This window comes from Periophthalmus magnuspinnatus, chromosome 7, assembly GCF_009829125.3.
Source record: "Periophthalmus magnuspinnatus isolate fPerMag1 chromosome 7, fPerMag1.2.pri, whole genome shotgun sequence".
NCBI classification, from domain to species: domain Eukaryota; kingdom Metazoa; phylum Chordata; class Actinopteri; order Gobiiformes; family Gobiidae; genus Periophthalmus; species Periophthalmus magnuspinnatus.
The window spans coordinates 25,585,659-25,609,928 of NC_047132.1; the positions used below are offsets into that span (position 1 = coordinate 25,585,659).

The following is a 24,270-nucleotide window of genomic DNA, read 5'->3' on the forward strand; positions in this document are numbered from 1 at the left end:
GAATGAATGGACTCAGGGTTGAGAGACAGGGCAGGGGCAGATGAGCAATTTACTCTGAAGAGATTTCTATGGGTCAAGGCTGTTGCAGGGTCGCTCTTTTTCATCATGTCAGAATGGACTGATGAGGAGACAGGCTGCAGATAGTAATGGATCACAAACACAGATCTGGCTAGAACACATAGTGCCAGATGTGACAAAGTGACATTGCTGTTTATTAGCTGTCACTATGGAGTAACTAACTCATTAAGACCATTAAGGATCTACTCTAGAGTACTATCAAGAGAAAAGAGAACGGGGAACAGAAAATGAAACACTGCTGTATTTACAGTTGGACACTGTGCAGTTTTAATGACATACAAAGGATTATGTAATCACTTTAATCAACATATTTAAAACTTAAAAAGTAAATGCACTTGAGCAACAAAATCATCATATCTTTCACTGGAAAATAATACAATTTATAAATCTGCATTTATGACATTACTTTTAGTCAGCGTCCTTTTCACGCTTGCCAAAAATGTATTTTCACACTGTAGATATTTGATAATTCCGCACAAGCTCAAGTATTCTATTCCCTCCCAACCTCTTTTTCTCCAAAGATAGTCTCTTCGCTCTCATGACGTCGAACCATTATACTCCAGAGCCACCTCCCTCCCTCCGGGGATAAGATTTTACGATTGCAACCTGACACCGTTTCTGTGTCCTATAAGCGACAGAGCTGTAACTCACTTCAAAGGCAAGAGGCATCAAATCACAGTGCAGCTGTAAATTTGCTTGTCACTGTTCTGGCCAATCAGGAGGCAGCCTTAAATCTGTGCTGTCAGCCTGGCGGCCAATGGAAAGACGGTGGTAGTAAATCTGTCAAGGCGGCTTCTGTTAACGGTGTTGTGGTGCTGGTTGGGGAATCCACGAGGGAGGGGAGAAAGTGAGGAAGAGGAGAGAAGAATGGGGAGGGGGTGGAAGCCAAGGGTTCAAGAGGTATGCCATGCTACACAATATGCTCTTCTTTCCATGCAAAATTTGCCTCTGTGTAGTGTACAAAGGTGTAGTGTGTTTGGAGGTGTAAAAAAAAACAAGACTAAACATGGAGCACAATTTGCAAAAAAGCAGATGTATGTTCCCCTCTGACAGATGTGGTGGAGAGAGTTAACTATCAGCAAAGAAACACTCATAAAGCTTTATGGCCAACATTGCTGTGTCTGAGGCTGACTGCCTACAGTGAAAGATGACTTATGGGTGCCGTTAATGTTCTTTTGCATCATCACAAAACCTAAACATAGTGCTGACCCTTTGATCATAGTCATAACCCAGTAGCCTTTGCTGTCATGGCACAACAGCAGCAGTAGAGGAGCGGGCGCCCGGCTGCACACTGCCCTCCAGATCACCGTCTGAGGCAAAGGGGAGAAATAGACCTTAGTCCTGCTCAAAACAGATGTGTCCAAGCATATTACTCAAGTGTTATCAACACATACAGCTTTCCTCAATTAACTATGTCCTTGGCATTACACTTTCATTATCCTATTAAAGCTGGGCATTTTCAGCTAATAAATCTTAAAGCAATTGTAAAACAGAAGGCAGTGCAATTCATGCCTCTTCTCATGACAAAGCCACATTTTTTTTCATCAACTTATAGCAGGTCCCAATAAACCAGCCACATCTGTGGTGACATTTTTATATTAAATCAACAAAAAATAAACATTAGCATCAAAATTTACAATCATCTTATATCATTACTATGAAGACTTTTTGCCCCAGAAGCTGCAGCGTGAGTTATGCGCCGCTCTGGCAGAACGAGAGTGGTACAGCAGTTGTTTTTGGCCGACTTCTCCTGGAGTGGCCATGATTCTCTATTCTATGAGAATCCATAAACAGACCCAGAGAGGGCAACTGGGGCTATAAAGCATGTCAACCTGCATGATGCTGCTGCAGCTAAGAGAGCAGGCCTGGGCCCATACCAACCATTCCTGCACTCAGAAACACATGCTCTGAGCGGTCTTTGATTACCCTTTTAACATAGCAATATGACTGTGGAGTAACTATTAAAATACTAACACTGACAGTAAGCAGCTCAGAAGGGCACAACAAAGAGCAATAATTACTTTCTAATGAGCTCATATTTCTAGTAGTTTCTTGTTTGAGTGACCCATTGAATAAAACAGTGAAAGCTGCTGTAAAATACATTGTTCATTATAACACAGCAGGTCATTAAATATCATGAGGGTCTTGGCCTTTGTCCTGCTCTGAGTAATGGCACTCTCTTAATATGTTTACTGTATTGGCTGTAGCTGCTCTCATTGTTTTCCCCACTGTGGTTTCTCTTTAGTAGGGGCATGCCATTGGATGGGTGTTCAAACCCATTGACTATGACATAAAGACTCTGTAAGCTTACAGATGATGATAATTTATAGACTCTAATTCACCCAGGCAAGTCACTAGCACGCACACACACAACACAAGGACTATGGCACTGTATACATCGATCAATTACGAGCCACTAACCTACATGTCTCTGACAACGTTACTGCATGCTGCATCCAGCGTGTCAGGCAAACTGTTCTCAATCCCATATCATTAATATAAATTAGCTTACGGGATTTTATGATGGTGGAATTGTAATTAGTGGATTGAAGCAAGACAGTATTGACGGTGGTATGGCAAAACATAGGGTCCCAACACCAGAGAGATTACCTACGGTAATAATCTATAAACCATATTTTTGTTAAACCTTCATGTTGCTCATCAGGACAGATGCTTGTTTTTTTGCACATGTGGACTTTATCTTTCACTCATGTCATCTGTACACCATAAAGAAACCCACACTGAGGGTCTGAATCAGGCTGGACAAACGCCAGCACCACAGGCCCATAGGTCACAGCCAATAACAGTTTCATTGAGTCGCTCCTCTTTGTTATGTGGCAATATCACGCCACATTCACTCACACATAAAAACACACACACATGCAGTAGATTTTGACCCGCACTCAGTTCTAGAAACCATAAAATGCCCCAATTTATCTTATTAGTGTTCCATTTAGTCACATGCTTGCTTTTCTCCCTGACAATTATTGTTCTTTTTGTATAATTAAACTTTCACCTTTGAATGATCACCCGTGTATTTACAATGATTGCCAGTGTAAAATATATTGGCAGAATTTCAGTTTGCCTTTGTATTATTTGCTGATACAATGACATCCCTGCTTTCTCTTCCATATGCCAATATTGAGGCATGTGGTTAATTTAAAAGATGCATGGTGTTCTTTTAATACATAACTTACATAGACATTTCCTAAATTATTGATTTTAAAGGCCAAGTCGTTTACTAATGCATGTTAAATAGCTGTATAAGTTCCATCTATATTAATTATCTCTGGAGCAATTTGTTGTTAGATATGATTCATAGAAGTTAACAGTGCCATTTACTATTATCACCATTACCATTATTTGCCAATGAATGAGCAATGAAAAAATGTAATGGCACCACTATAAGCAGTGTGTGAATCATTCCAACTACTTAAATTGACAACGAACCTAACAATTTATATTGCATCAGTGGCCAAGTAAGAAAATAAATACCATTTTAATGAAGTTAAACCAAATTACAAAGTTGCTTGTGTCTGTCTTGCTTTTACATAAAGTATGCTCCTAAATCCTAAATAATTTCTTTTCCAGTGAGATGCATCAGGCATCAACATGATCTAGTGCCCGTTGTCAAACTAATCCACTCTGGGGGCTACTCTTCATTTGCATTGAAATGAGTGGCTGAGGTTAGCGAGTGCAGGAGGGGTGCACACAGAAGCACACAGAAGCACACAATTCACACTGCATAGTGTGGCTTCACCTTAAATGAATCAAGTTAGAGTCCATAAAATGTATCCCCACATCACAGCTCACAGTGGGCGACATGCTGCAGGAGAATAACAGAACGCTACTATTGTGTTTGATGACTTTCGCAGTAAGTTACACACACCACTAGATGGCACCACAAACCCAGTATTTAGAGCTCTTGAGAAGCATAACCCAGCTAAAACTCTATGTGATGTGCAACACAGTACATCAATACAAACCCACTAGGGCTGGCTATGAAAAGTAGACCACGTTTGTTGAGCTTGCATTCAACCTTAGTATTTCACAATCTGCTGATAGTCCTTTATAGTCACCTGGAATCTTTGCCTGCCCAGCCAAAACAGCACACTTTAACAAGAATGTAGAAGGAACTGGCAGGTCAGGCAATTAGACTCCTTCAGTTGAGGAGAAGGGGAGTCTAAGCTAGGCACCCCTGCATTTTTGGTGAAAAAAGTGTCTCCAATCTGTAAATGTGACTAACCTGGCAATTGCAGCGTAACCCTAATCTAATTAACAGGAAAGCTGCAACTTGATACCTAAGAGGAATAACCAGATATCCATTTTATTTTTCAAAACTACATTTATGATGTTCATAAACATAAAATAATTCAGTGATTTGTGAAAAAATGACATGTTCAACATCTTAAGTTCCCATCATTAGTGGGACAGCTGGTATTTTTTACAGTAGTCAAAACAAAAGGAAAGAGGCACTAAAATGACATAATACTTCTCAAAGACACATTGGGAATGTTCTTACAAGTGTTACACAGTTTACGATTGTTCTTAATCAACATGCATATTGTTCATGAAAAGACCGGCATATGCCACATTCTAGAATGTTTTTTTTTTTTGTTTTTTTTTTTGTTTAATAACACAAACCAGTGTAGAAAGGTCATAGAAGACTTAAGTGAAAGTGATGAAAGTTGTGGTCCACGGAGTGTGGGAGCCAGTGGGGCTCAGGGCTCACCAATCACAGCCCGGAGTGACTCTATCGAAGAAGGGACCACTTAATCTGCTCCTTGGCTGACTGGAGTACCTGTGATACCAAACAAAAACATTAAAAGTACTTGTACCTATAAGATTTAAAGAAAAGGTCTAACATACATAGCGCATTTACAGGATCTGATTTAACTTTAAGCAAGCTTTATTAAACAGAGTTTATAAGTCATATATACCAGATGTATTAAATATTTCAATTATAACTGGTGTGATGTGACACAAATCACAAAAAACAATAGGTCTGCAAATAACAATTATCTGAGTGATCTTGTAAGGTTTTTTTTGTACTAGTTGACTAGTCAAACATCCATGTTTTATTCTGTTTTAGCCAAAGTACAAATGCCAAATGAGGACTTCTTAGTTGAATATTTACAAATTCTAATTATTACCCATAAAAAAATAAAAACACACACAAAATTGTTCAAAATTGTTCTGTTCATCTTTTCTTCTTAATAGCTGTGGTAATTTTGTAATAAAAAAAAATGTTTTTGTTATTCAGTTAGTCACAGTTATAAAATCTGTGATGGGTTTAAAATGGTCTCACAGTCCCTTAGACATTAATACTGTCATGAATAAACAAACTTCTTGAATGTACTATCAATAAATTGTTGTCATTAGAAGATAGCGTGAGAATGTAGCTGATGTGGCTGCAGATTACAACATTTATAGATGTGAACAGCCACAGTTTTATTAACTAATGGAGCCTGTCAACTGAAGGTTAGTTTCTCACCTGGGTGACTGTCTGCTCTGTTAAAGGCACGTCATCTCCCTAAAAAAACCCAACCAAATATCGAAAAGTCAACAACTTGTAAACGGTTTAATGGTGAAAAAAAGAGAAGAAAATAATGCATTACTCTAAGAGCCACGCGATGCACAACTTGTTGAGGATCACTCTCCAAAATCACCCTGCAGGGGGCAGCATAGATTGATGTCAATAGAAAGAATTCATTTTAATGGCATTTGGCACATATTCACATTTTTATACACTTACCCGCCATCTACTATTTCATCTACTGCAAGAAAAAGGCCCTCCATGTTTTCAAGCAAAGCTCTTCTTTCAACGTTTTTCCTGCAAAATTATGTGTTTTAGGTTAATAAGAATGAAGTGAATAATTGGATACTGAATGCGAGCACATACCTCAGCATCTGGCTGAGTGAATCAAACAGACAATTGAGAACAGCCATTAGCATGAGCTGTGGTAAAGAAATGAAATCAACAATGAGTTTACATCAGACACAGACAAATAAAATGCAGACACAAATACACTCAGGACTTGGTGCACAGGATATATGCAAAACATAATTTATACCTCATTTTCATGTGAACTTCCAATCACATAAAAGAAGAGATCAATGTTACTCTTGTAAACTACAGTCAGACCCTCTAGCAGAGCAATTTCACCTACGGGGGGTAACAAATAACAATCAATCCATTGCATTTGCTAAATCTCCTGTATATCTCGACTTCTTTTTGGTAAATTACTTACTGTCTGTCCGGTGAGTTTTGTTAAATATATTCTTCTCGAAGGCTTTCTGCTCTTTGACTGTAGGATATGTGTCATCATAATACTGCAAGTAACGAGATGGTAACTATTATTATTTTGAAAACTTTAAAATTCATAGGTGTTATACTGAATATATACCTTAGCATAGAGCCTGTCTCCATCGTTGTCCAGAATGAGAACAGCTTTGACAGTATATAGGGATGGTTCCTGTCAAACGTGAACAGCCCACAGTATGAATTTCTGTGCATATTCGTTGTAGCCATAAAATCGTATCCTCACAAATAAAAAAAACAGATAGCAAACAACAAAACTAATGGACATAAATATCTGTAAATGCGAGGAAATAAGTGGCCTGCGTGATATGAACTCGAGCAATGCCAAAACGAGCCAACTCGAGTCACAAGAAACTTCCACATCATCTACAGATAGAAGAGGCTACAGCTAGCAGTTAGCATTGGTATCAACTTCTAAACAATACATATTATATTATATTTACTTTATATAATGGTAGACTATCATTGGTAGGCTGGTGTATGTAAAAGTATGCAAGAAACGATCTTAAACATTCAAATCCCGCAGACAACAGAAAACAGACTTAATAAATTACCAGTATAGGAGAATCCATCTTTCTTCGTGTTAGCGGTCCAGTTAGCATTCAGGCTAACGATACACTACCACGTAACACGTAGATCTACTGCCCAAAGAGGCGCCTTCCCATTGGCTGTTCACGTTTACGTATGAGGTGAAAAAAAGCAAAAGTAAATTATGTACATAACGTTGGCTTTTTTAATGCTTTGTATTTCCAATTTACACTGCTGTTGATTATTTGACCACAGGGCAAGGAAACTTATTTATGTTATGTCGCTTCCCATAGAAAAAATACATTAAATAATAATAATAATAATAATAATAATAATAATAATAATAATAATAATAATAATAATAATAATAATGATGATGATGATGATGATGATGATGATGATGATGATGATGATGATGATGATGATGATGATGATACAATAAACAAAAATACAATAAGCAGCATTTAATGATGTAAAATGTAAGTAGGGTATACAACAAATAGTCTGTGTATATGTTTAAAATGCCATCCATTCCTCCATATATCACAAACAGCAAACTGTAATGTTCTCTTTTTTTTTTTTTTTTTTTTTCACATGGAACAAGCATCACTTCTTGCATATTTATTTAATGAGTTTAAGGGTACTCTGTGTGACAAAGCTTTAATAAAATTTCTTAATTTATATATGTGTGTGTGTGTGTGTGCGTGTGTGTGGGGGAGGGGGTGTGTGTGTGTGTGTGTGTGTGTGTGTGTGTGTGTGTATATATATATATATATATATATATATATATATATATATATATATACACACACACACACACACACACATATATATGTATGTGTGTGTGTGTGTGTGTGTATATATATATATATATATATATATATATATATATATAGAGAGAGAGAGAGAGAGAGAGAGAGAGAGAGAGAGAGAGAGAGAGAGGGAGAGAGAGAGGGATGAGAGAGGCAGGGAAGGAGAAAGAGAGAGAGAGAGATTGTGGTGGATAAACGACAGAGCAAATCCGTTGTGGTGGACATCGCAGCACCAAGTGATGGGAACATCAGAAAAAGGAACATGAGAAACTAAAGAAATACCAGGGGCTTGAAAAAGAGCCTTGGAAGGTGAGTGTATCAGTGGTGCCCGTGGTCATCGGGGCACTTGGGGCATTCACCCCTAAACTGGAAGAGTGAGCAGATCCCAGGAAAAACATCAGACATCTCAGTCCAGAAAAGTCCAGTACTTGGAACAGCAAAGATACTGAGGTCCCGAGTGCGGAAAAAGAGGGGATGAGACCACCCGTGGAGGGTGAGGAGGTGTTTTTTTATTTTATTTTTAAGCACATATATATATATATATATATATATATATATATATATATATATATATATATATATATATATATATATATATATATATATATATATATATATATATATATATATATATATATATATATATATATATATCTCCCTTTTTGGAGTCTCTGACATTTAGCCAACTCTAATTATGTCAGGACCTTCTTCTGGGAAGCACTTGGAAACCCTGGATGATGGGGATTTCCCTCTATCTTACCCCATAAATGACATCACTGTTTGTTATAACTTAGTTACAAAAGTGCTTGAGTATCAATCTTGATATAGCTCTAAATGTTTACAAACATTTATGACTGCATAGTTGGACACAGGTTGGTTTCATATACAAGCATGCAACAAAGATATCTATTCAGATTTCATAATTTTGAAGCAGTCCACAAAGTCAAGAACACCTTCTAATAGGATTTGGTAATATGCTGTGTAGTGTCTGCTCTTTTACTCTCTACACATACACAACCAACCACAGCAGTTACCAGTTCCCTTCCGTAGAACCAAGTAACAATTTTATCAGCATAAAGCAGAGCTTCCGCCAACCAACATCCTCCTTTACACTTTTTGGTTCAAACATAGTCGACTAACTATAATGACAACACAGATAAAATGATGTCATTGTGCTTGTCAACAGTTACTTTAACATATAATCTTTTTTTCTTCTTCTTTTACACACCTCACAACACAAAACTATTATTAACAATTAACAATAACTTATACGAGAAATATGTGTGAAGATTACAAAACTATCTTTGGTGGTCATCTTCAGGTAACTTGAGGTTTACTGAGTAATGCATGACAATGATGCTGCATGTTAAGTTCCTTAAAGTTTGTTTGAAATCTCTTTTAACGTAGGCCTGTTTTCTCACAGTAATTTGCTTGGACACATTAGTTCAAAAATTGTAATATAGGTACAATAACTACTAAATTGAAATTTGAAATTGTTGAATTAAAACAATTGTATTATTCTAACAAGTGCTGACACAAAACACATTGAAAAAAGGCGTACACTATTTTCCCCCAATTTTATTTACTTTCCCAGAATCAGACTAAAAATGTTCCCTGTTTCATACCACAACCCAAACCACGACCATTTTTTTCCCTCTCATGTTTGAAACAACTTTCCAATATAACACAACTTACAATAAAATACTTCTCATGTAACAAATGATATGGAAACCCCAAGGAACAAAAATAGAAAAAATCAAAACAAAAACATGCTAAAAATATTTATAATTGCAATATATACCACTAAGAGAATTTACAACCCTGAGAGTCAGTTGATCAATTTTCTGAAGAGACGTTCCTTTGCATGTCGAGCTGCACATAAGGAAAATGTGACAAGCCGAGGTTCAGACATGGCGAGAAAGATGTCAGCATTTAATAGACGCAAACAAACATGCAGAGTGTGAGTGGGCGTTGACCTGGGAAGTGTGTCCAGCTTCAAGCCGCAGCGGTCTCTGTAATAACAGGCCTGTCGACAGCGTGTACAAGCAGTGGTTGAGTCAGGGGCTGGGTGCTAGGAACATGGCTTGGGAAGTCCCTGCTTTGATTCCTGGTAGACATTCACCTTTCTTGACTTTGTCAGCCACCTACGTCTCCATCAGAGAACAATGATGCAGAAAACATTGTGATTGTAGCTGGCTCAGATAAATTATAGAGTTGGGCGAGACAAAGGGACATTGTTACTTATGGTTTAGACTTTTATGTCTAAAGTTCTGCTTAAAAAAACAATACATTGTTTATTAGTGTTTTTCTGTTAATTTTGTTCTGTTAAAATAGCCTCCTACTGTAGGTTATATTCATGATAGCTTCCTTCAGCTATAGGCCTTAAAGGCCAGAAACATCCATTACAACAATGAATGATGGTGGTAATATGTGTTGTCCCTTTACAAATAAATAAAATAAGAAATAAGATTGTTCCAAGATGCAATCAAAATTAAGTGGTAGAAGACCTACTCAGTTTTGTTACTTAAGTAAAAGTACAGATACTGAAGCAAAGAATATTCAAGTAAAAGTATCACATGAATAAAAAATGAGTAGAAGTATTAAAGTACCCATTTAAAAATGTACTTAGATTAAAAAGTAAAAGTATTTTGGCATATTTTGATTTGAGCTGAATTTGGTTCAGTAGAAACAACTGAATCTTTTTCTTTTTTTGTAACATTTTGTTGCTTTTGTGCTCACATTATGAAGTTAATCAGACTTTTCAGCAGGTCTCAAACAGTAATAAAAAATACTTTTATGTTTTAGTCTAGTTAAAACATTTAGTGAAGTTGAAAGTACAGATACCTGCTCTCAAATGTAGTGAAGGAAAAGTAAACTGTATCCATCCACTTTAAAATGTACTTAAATAAAGTACAGATACCTAAAATTTGTAATTAAGTACAGTACTTTACTACTTTTACTTTGTTACATTCCACCACTGTGTAAATTATATATTACATGATTTACTGTTTTTGTATTATTTGTAAGAAGGTCAGTTTTCTTCCACATCTGTTCATCCATTCAGTCAAGTAATTCATGTTTCATATTCATATTCATGTTTGTCTTTTTTTTTCTTTTTTAACCTTGTGAAACTTTTAACCTGCAGCATCAGTAGTGGACGCCTTGCAGAGTTTCCCGGCAGACTGTGCCTCAGATCAGGGCAAAGGGGGAATTTTTCTGTAGGGATTTTAATGGTCACAGGCTATGTAAGACACGCTTCTCTCCATTCTCCCCCAGCTCCTTACTCTCCCCGGCGGTTGCTCTGCCAGGTAGACGAACAATGTAGTCTTTCTTACCTGTCGCTGGGTGTACATTCCATCTGTACTAAACTCAGTCTCAATCTGACTTCCAATCCACTACCGCATCACTGGCTATATCTGCAGGTGCAATTTCACATACTTTTGCTCTTTTATAGTAGTATAATATGAAATAAGACATTGTTTAATTATATTGCCATAAATTTCACTCTTATTGTATATAGAACATTCACTAGTTTGTTCAAGAAAAAGCTCTTGACTGTGAACATCCTACATGGGGATTGCTTTAGACATATAATGGCATACTGTTGGTTTGTGGTTTGTCAAGTGGGCAAAAGGGGAAATTTGGAGGTTGGGGTTTGCTAGCATACTATTAAAGATACACGAGTGCAAAAAACTGTGGTGTGGGTGCTTTACAGGAAGGTTGTCTGCACTGGGCCATCCCATTTATGCCGGTGCCTCAAGTGAAGTGCAGCCACATACAGACAGACGGGCCAAGAGTGAGTGAGAAGGAGGCCTGGGAACCTTTTACATACTCGAGTCAATAACGTACATTTTTATTTTTCAGGAGGTTTGTTTTTACTTGACAACTAAGGGCCACATTTTGGAATAGATCAAATGCTGCTGAGGTAAGTGTCTGATTTTCAGAAATGAACAGCTATTAGCCTATTCTACCACACTTACACTTTTGTTTTGTGTGTTTTGTTTTTTTCCCCCCTGATCAGGTAATAAAATGTTAAGTTAATGAATGTCCTGTCAGCTTCAGTTAAGGCTAGAAGTGTTCACTGATATGGAGTTTGATATGCCATGGCAAACCGGACAAGCAGCCTTCTTACCAAGCTGATGTGTGCAATCCCATGCATAGACCTAAACTGAATTTATTTGTATATAGATGTTTTCATAGAGGCAAATATATTTAATGAATTCATGTTGATATTAATTTATCTTTGTATTGAAATATTTTCAGTCACATTTTTACATTGTACATTATATTATAAACGTTTATTGGATAAATAGGCCTACATCAGACATGTTTTTGCAATGAACAGGCCCCAGGTCTCAAAAGAAAAAAACCCTCTGTTTTCCCGCAGATTGTGTTATCAAGGGATGGCATAGCTGCTGTCGGGACAGCTGATGGGAGGAGTCAACTCAATTGAACCAAAGACCTCATGTGTCCAAATTGGTTTTAGAGAAGACGAGAGGAGTCCTAATCCTACCTAGCAAAGACAATAGAGGCAATTGTATGAAGATTCAACAGCAACAGCATGAACAGTATTCTTTCAAATGAAATTATTGAAAAAAAAAATCTATTTTAGGTTTATACCCATTATCTTCTGGATGTGTTCTTCAGCCAGTTATGCCCTCCCTCTGAGGAGAAGCAGTGAGGTATGTTTATTTGCTCACTTTATATCTATACACACCCACATGCGTCAACAGTCAAGTAATAAATGTATTTTGAAAAAAGGTATCATCAGCAGCTCCTGGGCGGCTCTGTGGAGTGGGACCAAAACCTCATGGATCTTTGCAAGAGAGTGAGATGGATGCAGCTTGGCAAGAACTGATGGCCATTACAGAACTACAGGTGGGTTTAAATTGTGACACACATAACGCAGCCTTCTATGCTGACTTAGTGTTTGTTGGCAATAGTATCACATCCCATAAGTTTTCTTTTTTTTTTTGATTAATGTAAAAATGTTCTAATGTTTGTGAAAAGTAGCTCTAAATTTGTGATTAGGCCTAAACAAGGAAACAAAGAAATACGTGGAAAGACGTGATAATGAAAAGAAGGACTGAGGAAAAGTAGCGCATGGCCCCCTGCATGGCACAATAGCCATCTGTTTTCCGGAGAAACTTGATCACACTTATGAGAGTCCTTCATATGCTGCAGGGTGGCAGGGAGAATTGCCAGGCAAATAAAGCTACGCAAACACAGGCACAATTAATTAGCCTTTGCTTGTGACTCAATGAACTTTATGGCACATGCATTGGCCTAATTCTGTGTGTGTCTTTATATTAATATATATGCGTTCATTTTAGGAGTTTGAAGCCCCTGGTGAAAGTGCCTTTGAAACAACACCGTACCAAACCATGGCACCCATAGAGCCTTATGGAATTGCTGCAGAGCCTCCTCCTGGATCCTGTGAGGTCAGCTCCAATCATTATGACGGATGCTACTCTGAAGAAGTGCCTGTGCATCATCAGCACAGCACCCAGTCACAGTACAGACACCCTGAGTCACAAACTAATCAAAAAGTACCACCAGAATCTGCTCACTCTCTCTTGGCTTTGAGAGACTCAGTTGCCTCATCGGGGGAGTGTCGTGGCCCGTGGAGGGACAGCACCCAGAACCTTTACAGACACATGCTGTGGACACAAGGACAAACTTCACATCGCCTGAACAATGACCTGGAGTCTGACTCAGGCCTCTCTTTAGGCTCCAGTCCTCCTCTGGCCTCTCCAGATGTGAGCAATGGGGCAACTGGTAACCAGATAGACATTAAAGACTGCCATTATGAAAGCCAATCTGAAGGGCGGAGAAATGCGTCCTTTTATTCTTTTGGCTACCAAGACAATACAAACTCATATTTACATCCGGATCAATATTTCTCAATTCAGAGTTTATCTTACCCACCTTCCAGTGGCCCAGTTCCCCGGGCAGTGAAACCATATATAAACGAACAGTCCGAGCTTTATGATTACGGAGTACCCACTAGAGGGAGTTCACAGCAAGCCGCGTATAAGCAGCGGAACCACTTAGCGCATGCGCCAATGAGCAGAGATGAGCGACGGGCCTTGGCCTTAAAAATTCCCTTCCCCATGGATAAAATTATTAATCTACCTGTGGACGATTTCAACGAACTACTGTCCCAGTATACGCTCACTGATACTCAACTAGCACTAGTCAGAGACATTCGGAGGAGAGGCAAAAACAAAGTCGCAGCTCAAAATTGTAGAAAAAGGAAGCTTGAAAGCATTATTCAATTGGAACAAGAACTCAACCAACTTCAGGCTCAGAGACAGCATCTTGCTCAAGAAAGACTAGAATTTCAACAAAGTTTAGCCTTCATCAAATGTCGACTGTCAGAACTCTACACAGAGGTCTTTGCCTACTTGAGAGACGAAGATGGTCAACCATATTCTATTAATGAGTATTCTCTACAGCAGACACCTGAGGGCAACATTTATTTAGTACCGCTTAGTGAAATGCAGAAATGATTCATGTATTTGGCATTGATGTTAGTGTGAGCTTGCACTAAAGGCTGTGGAAAAATAAACACTTTTCAGTTTTTATTAAAATGTTTTGTATAAAAGTATAAAAACAATTTAAAAACAATTTAAGAAGGGGTCTTCATCAAGTCTTCTGTCAGAGCATTGTCCTGCGAACCTGTAAGAGTGAATTAAAATTAGAATTCAGTCTTAATGGAATGCAAGGATCAAACCTCTATTCTGCACCTTACCTGTAGATTATGATCACTTGAAGGCAAGTACTCTGTAGTCAGTCTGCAAAGTGCATTTTCCTGGTCCCATAGAAGATGCCTGAACAGCAGATACTGGTGTTATTATAAGCAAAGGCGGCATGCACAAAATATACCAAAATACAGTCACCATTGTTCCAAGTTATTAACTGTACAAGTTATTTTGAGAGGCTACATTGAGTAAAGTTACACTATCATAGTTGAGAAGTCTGGTCTTACCTACAGACAGCATTAAGCCCTTTTGCAGCTTCTGCTTGCTAGCCTCAGGCTCAAGTTCTCACTCTCCCCTGCTTCAATGATCCTGGTGGTGGTCTACTTCTCTCCCTCAGCTGGTTTCCATGGCTAGCCTCAGACTGCATGTAAGCTAGCCTCCTCCAGATGATCACTCCAAAACTGAGGGTGTGGTCTGTTGTAAGTGATGAGCTGGCCCCCTATGAAGAGTTGCTTTGTGCACCACTTGATCCTCAACATTGATGCATGGCAGCTCTATGGCAGGCCTTCACATGTAGATTATACCTCACATGATGGGAATAAATATTCCCAATTAACAAACCCTCCCTTCCCAATAAAGCTAAAACACTTTAAAAAAAAAACTGAAAAGTTTTATTTCAACTTGATTGGGTGCAGATACAAATAAAACCAGACTTAAAATGAAAATAATCTACATAAAACCTCATTGGAATGCTTGCTTTCCAGAAACACAAATGTTTAAATGAAGACCCCTTCATGATTTATCTACTGTACATCTTCTTGCAGCAGCTGTAACCTGCCACAACTGTTTGGCTGAGCAGATTTGAGGTAAACCTGCAGCTGCCCTGTCACTCGCTTCCTCTCCTTGCTCTCCTCTCCTAAGTACTGAGTCCTGTTGAACAATATGGAACAACATTGTTAACTGAGCACTGACTTTGTATGGCCTGACATCCAGAGAATTGTTGCACTTTACGAATCCCTAGACATCGACACTAGATTGAAGGTAGTCCAATTCAAAGCTTACCAATTTCAAAACCGGCCAGGCCGTCCATATGCTCCTCCGCCGCCACCACCATTGTTACCACCGCCATATCCTGGAGAGAAACAGTACGCCCCTCAATACAAAAGTTACATAATTAAGAGCCAGCAGGCAGGCCCTCTAGACACACACCACCAAAATTCCTGCCACCTCCGCCACCACCAAAGTTGTTCTTCATTGGGCCAAAGTTAGAAGGCTGGGGCTCGTAGTGACCCATGTTGTTGTAGTTGTTTCCACCGCCGCCTCCACCGCAGTTACCTGTCAGACACAGGAGGTTAGAACTAGTCAGCAATTTAAAAAAAACAAACAACCAAAACCAACAACTGAAGAGTCTATACATACCATAGCCATTGCTGTCATAGCCATTCCCATAGCCACCGCCACCGCCTCCGCCTCCACCTCCTTGATTGTAGCCCTGGTTGTAGCCCCGGTTGCCCCCATTATTGTATCCACCAGGTCCTCCACCGTACCCTAAAAAAATAAAAATCAATCAACTAAAGATGCCACAAAATAAAAGGCAATAATATTAAAACACTCACCATCATTGCAATTGTACGGACCATCGTTATATCTGCCACCTCTTCCACCTGCAAATAAAAAGGACTAATTAGGCCGTTGTAATTCAGCAGGTCAGTATTCTGGGGGACTAAACTTACCTTGGTTGAAACCTCTGTCATAATCATAAGGCCTTCCACCACCTCCACCACCGCCGCTGTTACGACCCGACCTCATTCCCATGCCAACATTGTGCATTTCCTGTTTTGTCAGTGCTTTTCTGACTTCACAGTTGTGAGAGTTAATGGTGTGGTATTTCTGGACTGTAAAACCATTGCAAAGCAAATTAAAATGCTACATAGATACTGCACATACAGCAAGTTGAAACATATTCCCCAAGTATACTTACTGACAATCCTGTCAACTGCATCATGGTCATCAAAAGTCACAAAAGCAAATCCCCTTTTCTTTCCAGTAGAGCGGTCAGTCATAATGTCAATAACCTCAATCTTTCCAAACTGGGAAAAGTAGTCCCGCAAATGGTGCTCCTCAGTATCTTCCTTGATCCCGCCAACAAAAATCTTTTTCACTGTAATGTGGGCACCTGGACGATTGGAGTCCTGAAGGGAGGGGTACAAGTCAGTTTTAGGTCATAAGACGATTTTTGCTTCTAGGGCTTCAAAACTGCACACAGTTTTAAATGCAGTCATTTAAAATCTGATAAGACTCTTTCATATATTTAAAATTATACAGCAGCATGTTTAGCATGTTTTGATCTGCATCATCCCAATAAGGATGAGTTAAAAACTATTAACTGTAAAAATGGTTTACTTTAACATACCTCCCTGGAAACTGCACGTTTGGGTTCAACTACCCTGCCATCCACTTTGTGTGGGCGAGCAGCCATGGCATCATCCACCTCCTGCACTGATGAGTAGGTCACAAAACCAAAGCCTCGGGATCTTTTGGAATTGGAATCCCTCATAACCTTGAAACGCCAAACAGTAAGTCTCTGGTTGCATGATTTTAATAAAACCACAAGAGACATTTACTTACCACACAATCGGTTAGGGTGCCCCATTGTTCAAAATGGGCCCTCAGGCTTTCGTCTGTGGTCTCAAAACTCAACCCCCCAATGAACAGCTTGCGGAGCTGCTCTGGCTCACGTGGGACCTGAAGAATGAACAAAGCAAACCGGGTTTATCATGTTTGCAGTGGTAGAACGCAGCAGGTCGAGTTATACATTTGCAAATCCCTGTAAAATTAACCCTAGGTGCATTTTCATGTTACACAAGCGTTGTAATGTATTAGAACTGCGTCACAAAAAAGCCGAGGAGCAACGCAGACACCACCGCCATTACCCTCGGCACGAACACCGTTATGAATGACGTTTAAAAAAAACAGGAAATACTTATTCAAGATTAAACAGCGAATAATACAAAACCAAAATTGTATTTGCAAAACGGCCAATGCAAAGCGGGATTTTGTTTTTATTTAGGGCCGCATGAACAAAGGCCATGAGGCCCAGCTTTTACAAAATGGCGGATTGTGCGGATTTCATTCCTGCGCCAATCCTTTGAGCTCCGATCACTCATATTATTCTTAATTACACGTATTTTGCAACTGCATCATGCAAAACAAAGAATATTAAAAAAAACCTTCATATTACTCTAAAATGGGTAACTTACGTCCTTAGAAGACATGCTTGAACCTGGCTGATTCCTTGGACGAACAGGGAGCGGCGTTGTGCGTCAGCCCAGCGCAGACCGGCTTTCCAGACTAGGCTATGTATGAAGGAGTGCACACCTTCTTTCTGACAATTGGTCAGTGCTTCCCGCTGCAGTGAGTCGTCATTGCTTACAGGGTTTCAATTGGGTCAAAGGGCAGTCAGTCTCTTGTGTGGACCAATCTGCCTTAGTGGGCGTGCAGCTACGATAGTGAGACAAAGGGAGTAGTGAGGGTGATTTATGCAAGGGTCTGACAATAAATGTATTAAATGACTACTTTGTTAAATGCAATGTTAGCGATATTTTCACTTAAATTTAACGACCAAACTATGGCATGAGTGTACGGTGCACATTATTGATCTATGATATAACCACACAGCTAATTCTGCGATTGGTCTCATTTCTCATTTGTTTGAGTCTCTCCCGAAAATAGTCGTTTTATTGCTTACCATCGTAAACATTTGTAAATTATGCACTTCGTTTCTTCACGCTTCATCCAAAAAACGAAGGTTTTTCAGTTTTAGTCAGCTGACCAAGGGGCGGGTTCAGTTCTTGTGCGTCTGTAACGCGCGCTTTTTTACGCACGGACTTCTTTGTGGTTTAGCTCAATGCTAAGTTAGCTCAAGCTTTGGCCCGGACTACAAGCAACACGCATAACCTCTCCAACCAACCCACAGGCTCCTGTGCAAACACACGTTTAAAGGTATATATTTAATTGTGTATGCATTGCCTTTATAGAGTTTGTGGTGACGCATGTTTTTTTCTGCAAAGGGATTCTTTGCAGAAATCAACATGAGCACAAGTGTTAGCTTCACTGCTACCTTTGCTCTTCGAGCCTCTTCTCCGTTTTTAACACAACCCAGTTTACAAACCCACACATTAAGTTGATTTATTTATCAGCTTTTGCTATTTTCCAACTCACACCTAGTGTTTTGCATTGTGATGACGCTACGTTGTGTTTTATAGTGGTGTAACTTTTTTGTAATTTGGGCCTCTTTGAACTTTGGATTTGTGCAGTTTAGTGGTCGAGGTTCCTACTATAACATGGGTAAAAACACTCGTGAAGAAGAGTCGTCTTCTGATGAGGAGGAGTATGTGGTAGAGAAGGTCCTGGACAGGAGGGTGGGCAAAGGAGGACGGGTCGAATTCTTCCTGAAGTGGAAGGGATATTCAGAGTGAGTTTTACACGTCAATTGCATTCCTTTAACATGTATTTGCATTGTTCCCTCAAGAACAATAGCTCCATCTAGTAATTAAACAATCCCATCAAAATGACTTTTGTTATTGATGGAGGGGACAGAAAGCATATTCAGTCAAAATGTCCATAGACGCATTAGCCAAAACCAAATAAAAAGTAGACAAAAGAGCAGTGACATTTTAGGCATACATTTCCACCATTCACTTCTAAATGATTATTATAAGTCACACTTATTGTACTGTATACAGAGTTGAGAGATGGTGATGCAAAGTGTACATGTATGTACTTCTTATTAAAGGCATTTATCTTTTTATATTTTTTTTTAGTAAACACAACACCTGGGAGCCAGAAAAAAACCTTGACTGCCCAGAACTCATTGCAGAGTTTATGAAGACTTATAAAAAAGGTAGCAGTGGAGGATCTACACCGAGCAGTGGGGGCAGCAAAACCAGCTCAATGGGGCGCTCCAAAGAGTCAAGCAGCTCAAAGAAGAAGGGCTCAGATGATGATGATGAGGAGGGCGGTAGCAAATCCAAAAAGAAAAAGGAGGTGAGCATTGGTAATTATAATGATACTGCTGGCATTGTGGAAATGTTAATGTCTCAGTTTCATTATGCATTCTCTTTTGTTTCAGGAAGATGTGTTGGTAGCACGTGGCTTTGAGAGAGGACTTGAGCCAGAGAAGATAATAGGAGCTACTGATTCGTGTGGAGACCTAATGTTTCTTATGAAATGGTAAGTTTCTGTACTCAACATGGAAGTATCAGTCTGAAGCACAGGGAATTTCCAATCAACAGATTTAGACTGTTACTTAGGACTACATAAGTACCACTTGTGAAAATCAGGTATCATTCAACTGCAAGTGTCAATATACACATATTTCTTCTGTTTTTATATTTTAAATCCTCCCACAACATATTTTAAATTTTCAGTACTTGCAGACCTATGTCCAAATACTACAAACGTATTTATTCATGGTTAATAAATCTTCCTTGGTAACTGTAAAATTGTTTGTCTGCACAACAATTACTTTACACAGTCCACCGCCCACCTCTATTACTGCCAAGGTAGTGCAGCCAGTGTAGGGACGTCACAATATCAAATTTTAATGTTAGTTTAATTTTAAAGGGGAAACTATTTTTGAAAATTCAGCTTGTGCTTTTATTTCACCAGTATGTGGCTCTTTCACATGTTTTCTTGTAATGCATTGAGTTTGGTTGGTGTTTCTGCATTGCAAATACAATTTTTATAATACTGAAGTGAATGCTGTGCAGAAAGTAATCTTTTTATCTGCCCTTACCAATCTCCCCTGTGCCACTCATGCGACTGTGGCACACTTTTGTGCAAAAAACAAAACAGACAAGACCTCAAGACGAGGCAACTCTGACACCCTGATTCTGTGAAATTTTATCCAGCTGTTTGTCACCTGCATACTCCCTTGATGCACTTCAGATTCCACTTCACTGTAGCTATAACCATTAGGTAATCTTGTATTAATTTTGTGTTATGTGTATGCTAAAATTGTCCTACAGAAACTTAAAGAATTCTACTCGGTTCCATTTTTCTGTAAATCTGAAATTATTCCAGTTATCCTGGCATGTGTTCACTGATGGGACCCTATGCTGGCTTGTGCTGAGTGTATTATTAAAGCAGTTTAACATTGCTGTATTGACTATATTAAAGATGTATCATGCAAAATCAGCTTTAATACGCTTTTAAACTTGATGTATCATTTGAAATACAGCTTCGACTACATGTGTTGTCCGGCTATCATAGCTTGAGTACTCAGGAAATTCCTGTTTTTACCTCGCCCCATCATCTCCACCCACATCCCTGTACATTAATTGAATTGCATTAATTGATTGTGCTTGAGTCTGCTATAGTTAAAATCTGTGTCATCCGTGGATCATTATGTTCACATTACTTTTTTTTTTATTTTTTTATTTGTGTCAAAATGATTAAGCGATACTGCTGAAGAAAATAAAATTGGAGAACAAAGTGTATAACAGTGGGCGTATGCAGGTGGCGGTGAAAACGGTCGTTGATTGGTTATGTTGTCTTGAAAATAAGCAATTTAATGATTGCGCAAACATGCACATCTCATTTACCCTCTCAACCTATTATTAGTGATAAGGGGAACGACTATAAACATGGTTAAAAGCTCAGAAAAGTAAATGTTGCATAATAGGTCCACTTAAAGATAAATAATAAAATTTAAAAAAAGATACTTCTGCTGCTTTCTATGGTGAAATGCCACTATTGAGAGGTGGGGCCCATCATCTCTGCAGGAAGAAAATGATCCCATTTCTTTCTGTTTTGGATCAATATTTTGGTTTACCATGAGCAAATCTACTTATGTTTATAGTTGAATACTTGGTACTTGAAAATGGTAAAAAAAAAAAAAAAAAGAAAGAAAATGTATAGATGCCATAAAGTCTTTGTGTATTAAAAAAACTGCATTTAGATTTTTTTAATTGGAAGATATGCAATAGTGATGCGAGTATTCATATCAATGTGTCAATACTGGCTCAGTTCAATTATGGGTATTATATCCATACAAATTAGCATTTAGAAATGTTCAGATTGGCATAAATTTTAAATTGTTGGGGCCATTTCTTCATTGTTTTATGTCAAAATGCCTTAACCATTAGCACATTGGACTGACCCATCTGTGTCAAGTGTGCTGATATTTATGGAGCCCTTAAGATTAGACCAGTATCGAGTATCTGTATTGAAAAAAGTGCTTGTTATTATATCAATACCAAAAATTGTAATGTTGTCTATCCCTAGTATGCAATAAGGTCGAAACATCTAATACATATTAATATCATAGATACTATTAACAATTTAAATTATTAATTATCTCTTCACCACCTCAGATTAACTGTGTTTAATCCTTTTCTCATTGATTAGTCAGACGAATGCAATGTTTCAGCTCTGTGATGTGTTTTTCTTCCTTGTAAGCAGCCATGTTTATTTTTTTGCAGGTGATTTCTGATTGGTTAATTCACTTGTCAGTCACACCCGTCTAAACTCTGGGTGACAAGAGCAATACTTAATTAATCCATTTCTCAAATTTATCGAAACATATGTAGTTTACCTTGCTTGCTAAGAGATGCATTTGTTTTCTAACACTCTTAAGAACTATTCAAAAGTTCAAGCATAAACTTGTTTCAGCCCTAAAAGAGCCGGCAAAGAATGTATTGTTATTTATGTGTATGTATTGTTAAATTAGCCTGGTAAAAAGCTGAAAAAATGTAACTTCTAACGGTTTCAAGACTCCTGTTTAAAAGACACCACAACCATTACATGTGCAAATAAGAGCAAAGATTTAAAAAGGAATAAAAATACATGGGCAGCAAAAGGCAAGACACGAGAAGGGGAGCCACTTTTTTGCAAGCAAAAAGGACCAAAATCGCTACTCCATTTCTGCAGTACTTGGATACTTTTTTTTTTTTTTTTTTATGTTCTGTGCATGTTGCTGTTAATTCTTCTGCGTGCCTACTTTTTAAATCAAGTCCATTAAACCTTTCAGGAAAGACTCCGACGAAGCTGATCTTGTGCTCGCAAAGGATGCCAACCACAGATGCCCACAGATTGTCATAGCATTCTATGAGGAGCGCCTAACTTGGCATGAAGATGGAGACAAGAAAGAGAAGGAGGCTGTGAGTGCGTGAGAAAACTCTAGACTCCAGCTTTCAAGTCAGACATTTTCACTCAAAATCCCACTGTGTGTTCAGTCTTTGTACAATGAAGAAAACACAGAACAGTTGTGTCCACACCCTTCTCTTGGGAGCACACAGACCCTAAACTGCGTCCATTATAAAAGGAGACCTGGACATCGGTGATGAGCTGTTGGGGTAGAGTGCAAGTTCTGTATTTTATTTTTTTACTCTCATTGTATCATGCTTTAGTACTTTTATGACAGTAACTTCATTTTTAGATCTTTCAGTAAATTGCCTTTAATTATGCAGCAAACACTGGCCAAACATTGGAGTAACTGTAATGATGGCAATTTTTAAGTTTGAACATGGATGTTAATGTGATGTTTTTAAAATTCTTTATATTAATAGTTCAATAAAACACATGGCCTCTTTTGTACATTGGTTTGTTGCTATTTTTGTACTCAAACCGCCCTGTAATTGTGTATATATGATCAGTGTTCATATGCAGTTGTTTTTTTTTCTGCCCCCTTGTGGCTGGAAATATAACAAGTATTATCATTATTTTTGTTTTATATGTAGTTTTACCATTAGTGTTTAAAGGGTCAAAGAATCAACCCAGAAAATTATTTGACAAATGTTTTTCAGATGAAACATGGAAAATTACTTTTTAGTCCTGATATTTAGCCACATTTTGTACTCACTGTGGACCACATGTGCAGGTTCACCATTTATACATTTAGAGAACTAGTTGGCTGTGTTATTTGCCAGCACACTGTATTTGGATTTTTGTAAATGTGTGTCTATACATCCCCTGTAATCATTCCAATTACACAGGCATATTTTCTATATTTTTGTGTAATGAGAGGGACAACACTGTATGGTAGCATTTTAATAAACATTTATAATGCGTTTTACTGCATTTAGGTCAACTAAAACATAATTGTCTAGCTGACCAAGTGTATAAAAAATGTAATATTTGTAGAATCAAAGAAGTGTAAACTACCACTTTGTGAGATGAACCAGCATTACCAGCAGATGGAGCACTTGAGTGTCCATGGTCCGTAGTAGAGTCACACTACACGGATCAAGTACATTATAAAAATGGAAACTTTGATTTCAACACTTGCACACCATATGATTATTATCATGAGACCACATTTTGCTACCCTACATGCCAGTGGTGGAATTTTCCAAGCAAAAAGCTTTTACACTCCAAATGGTGCAAAGGTCACTAGTAAATTTCCAACCCCTGGGACCATTAAGCTGTGCAAAGGCAGTGGGTTGCAGGCTGCAATGGTGTTTGGGACCCAGACCAGGGTGCTTAATAAAGTGGATGGGTGCATAGCTGAAAGTGAATTATTCAAATTTGTGTATTTAACCAAGTTTGACTAAGCTAATCCTTTAATAAGGTGTGGTACATTTGTGGTCTGTATCATACTGCTATGTTTGTTGATGAGGCTACGGTGGCAGATTGTTTTTAGTTTGGGTTACATTTGCACACGTTGGCTTTTGGGCCTTACTTTTAGAATGGGAAGAATGTGTTGCAGAGTTATAATAAATATATGATTTAGATGATGCTTTTTCATTAATTATTTTTTTTCCCCTCACTACCTTTAGATGCACTTCTGATTGTCCAAGTTCTAGAGTAGATGAGTTCCATGGGG

The 24,270-nt window shown here is 38.4% G+C and overlaps 4 protein-coding genes across 8 annotated transcripts; 2 read left to right on the plus strand and 2 right to left on the minus strand.

Annotated features, from left to right (window-relative positions):
• Positions 1-4,403: 4,403 nt before the first annotated feature.
• Positions 4,404-7,061, minus strand: LOC117373465 (coatomer subunit zeta-1). Its single transcript, XM_033969503.2, has 9 exons — positions 6,955-7,061; positions 6,486-6,554; positions 6,330-6,411; positions 6,153-6,244; positions 5,981-6,036; positions 5,834-5,911; positions 5,697-5,748; positions 5,573-5,611; positions 4,404-4,879 (listed from the first exon to the last, which is right to left on the minus strand). Exons 1-9 carry the CDS (start codon positions 7,000-7,002, stop codon positions 4,832-4,834), a joined length of 564 nt encoding a protein of 187 aa, XP_033825394.1. The 5' UTR covers positions 7,003-7,061; the 3' UTR covers positions 4,404-4,831.
• A 4,180-nt stretch (positions 7,062-11,241) lies between these two features.
• On the plus strand, positions 11,242-14,252 carry nfe2 (nuclear factor, erythroid 2). 3 transcript variants are annotated; one of them, XM_055222810.1, is made up of 4 exons: positions 11,242-11,665; positions 12,128-12,422; positions 12,502-12,618; positions 13,074-14,252. In XM_055222810.1, the coding sequence occupies exons 2-4, from the start codon at positions 12,321-12,323 to the stop codon at positions 14,250-14,252; spliced, it is 1,398 nt and encodes a 465-aa protein (XP_055078785.1). In that variant the 5' UTR covers positions 11,242-11,665; positions 12,128-12,320. The 3 variants fall into 3 exon arrangements, with proteins under 3 accessions (XP_055078785.1, XP_055078786.1, XP_033825041.2); XM_055222811.1 differs by lacking the exon at positions 11,242-11,665 and having other exon boundaries at positions 12,050-12,271; positions 12,353-12,422; XM_033969150.2 differs by lacking the exon at positions 11,242-11,665 and having other exon boundaries at positions 12,050-12,422.
• A 95-nt stretch (positions 14,253-14,347) lies between these two features.
• Positions 14,348-18,264, minus strand: LOC117373229 (heterogeneous nuclear ribonucleoprotein A1-like). Of its 2 annotated transcripts, XR_004541567.2 has the most exons (12): positions 18,193-18,253; positions 17,705-17,945; positions 17,073-17,189; positions 16,858-17,004; positions 16,426-16,636; positions 16,178-16,339; positions 16,061-16,108; positions 15,864-15,992; positions 15,654-15,779; positions 15,507-15,576; positions 14,495-14,573; positions 14,348-14,421 (listed from the first exon to the last, which is right to left on the minus strand). XR_004541567.2 is itself a non-coding variant. In XM_033969151.2 (11 exons), exons 2-10 carry the CDS (start codon positions 17,717-17,719, stop codon positions 15,512-15,514), a joined length of 1,020 nt encoding a protein of 339 aa, XP_033825042.1. In that variant the 5' UTR covers positions 17,720-17,945; positions 18,193-18,264; the 3' UTR covers positions 15,093-15,374; positions 15,507-15,511. The 2 variants fall into 2 exon arrangements, 1 of the variants encoding a protein (XP_033825042.1); XM_033969151.2 differs by lacking the exons at positions 14,348-14,421; positions 14,495-14,573 and adding an exon at positions 15,093-15,374 and having other exon boundaries at positions 18,193-18,264.
• Positions 18,265-18,274: 10 nt separating this feature from the next.
• On the plus strand, positions 18,275-23,042 carry cbx5 (chromobox homolog 5 (HP1 alpha homolog, Drosophila)). 2 transcript variants are annotated; one of them, XM_033970127.2, is made up of 5 exons: positions 18,275-18,446; positions 18,761-18,918; positions 19,268-19,490; positions 19,576-19,676; positions 22,477-23,042. In XM_033970127.2, exons 2-5 carry the CDS (start codon positions 18,788-18,790, stop codon positions 22,616-22,618), a joined length of 597 nt encoding a protein of 198 aa, XP_033826018.1. In that variant the 5' UTR covers positions 18,275-18,446; positions 18,761-18,787; the 3' UTR covers positions 22,619-23,042. The 2 variants fall into 2 exon arrangements, with proteins under 2 accessions (XP_033826018.1, XP_033826019.1); XM_033970128.2 differs by having other exon boundaries at positions 18,393-18,446; positions 18,766-18,918.
• The last annotated feature ends 1,228 nt before the right edge of the window (positions 23,043-24,270 follow it).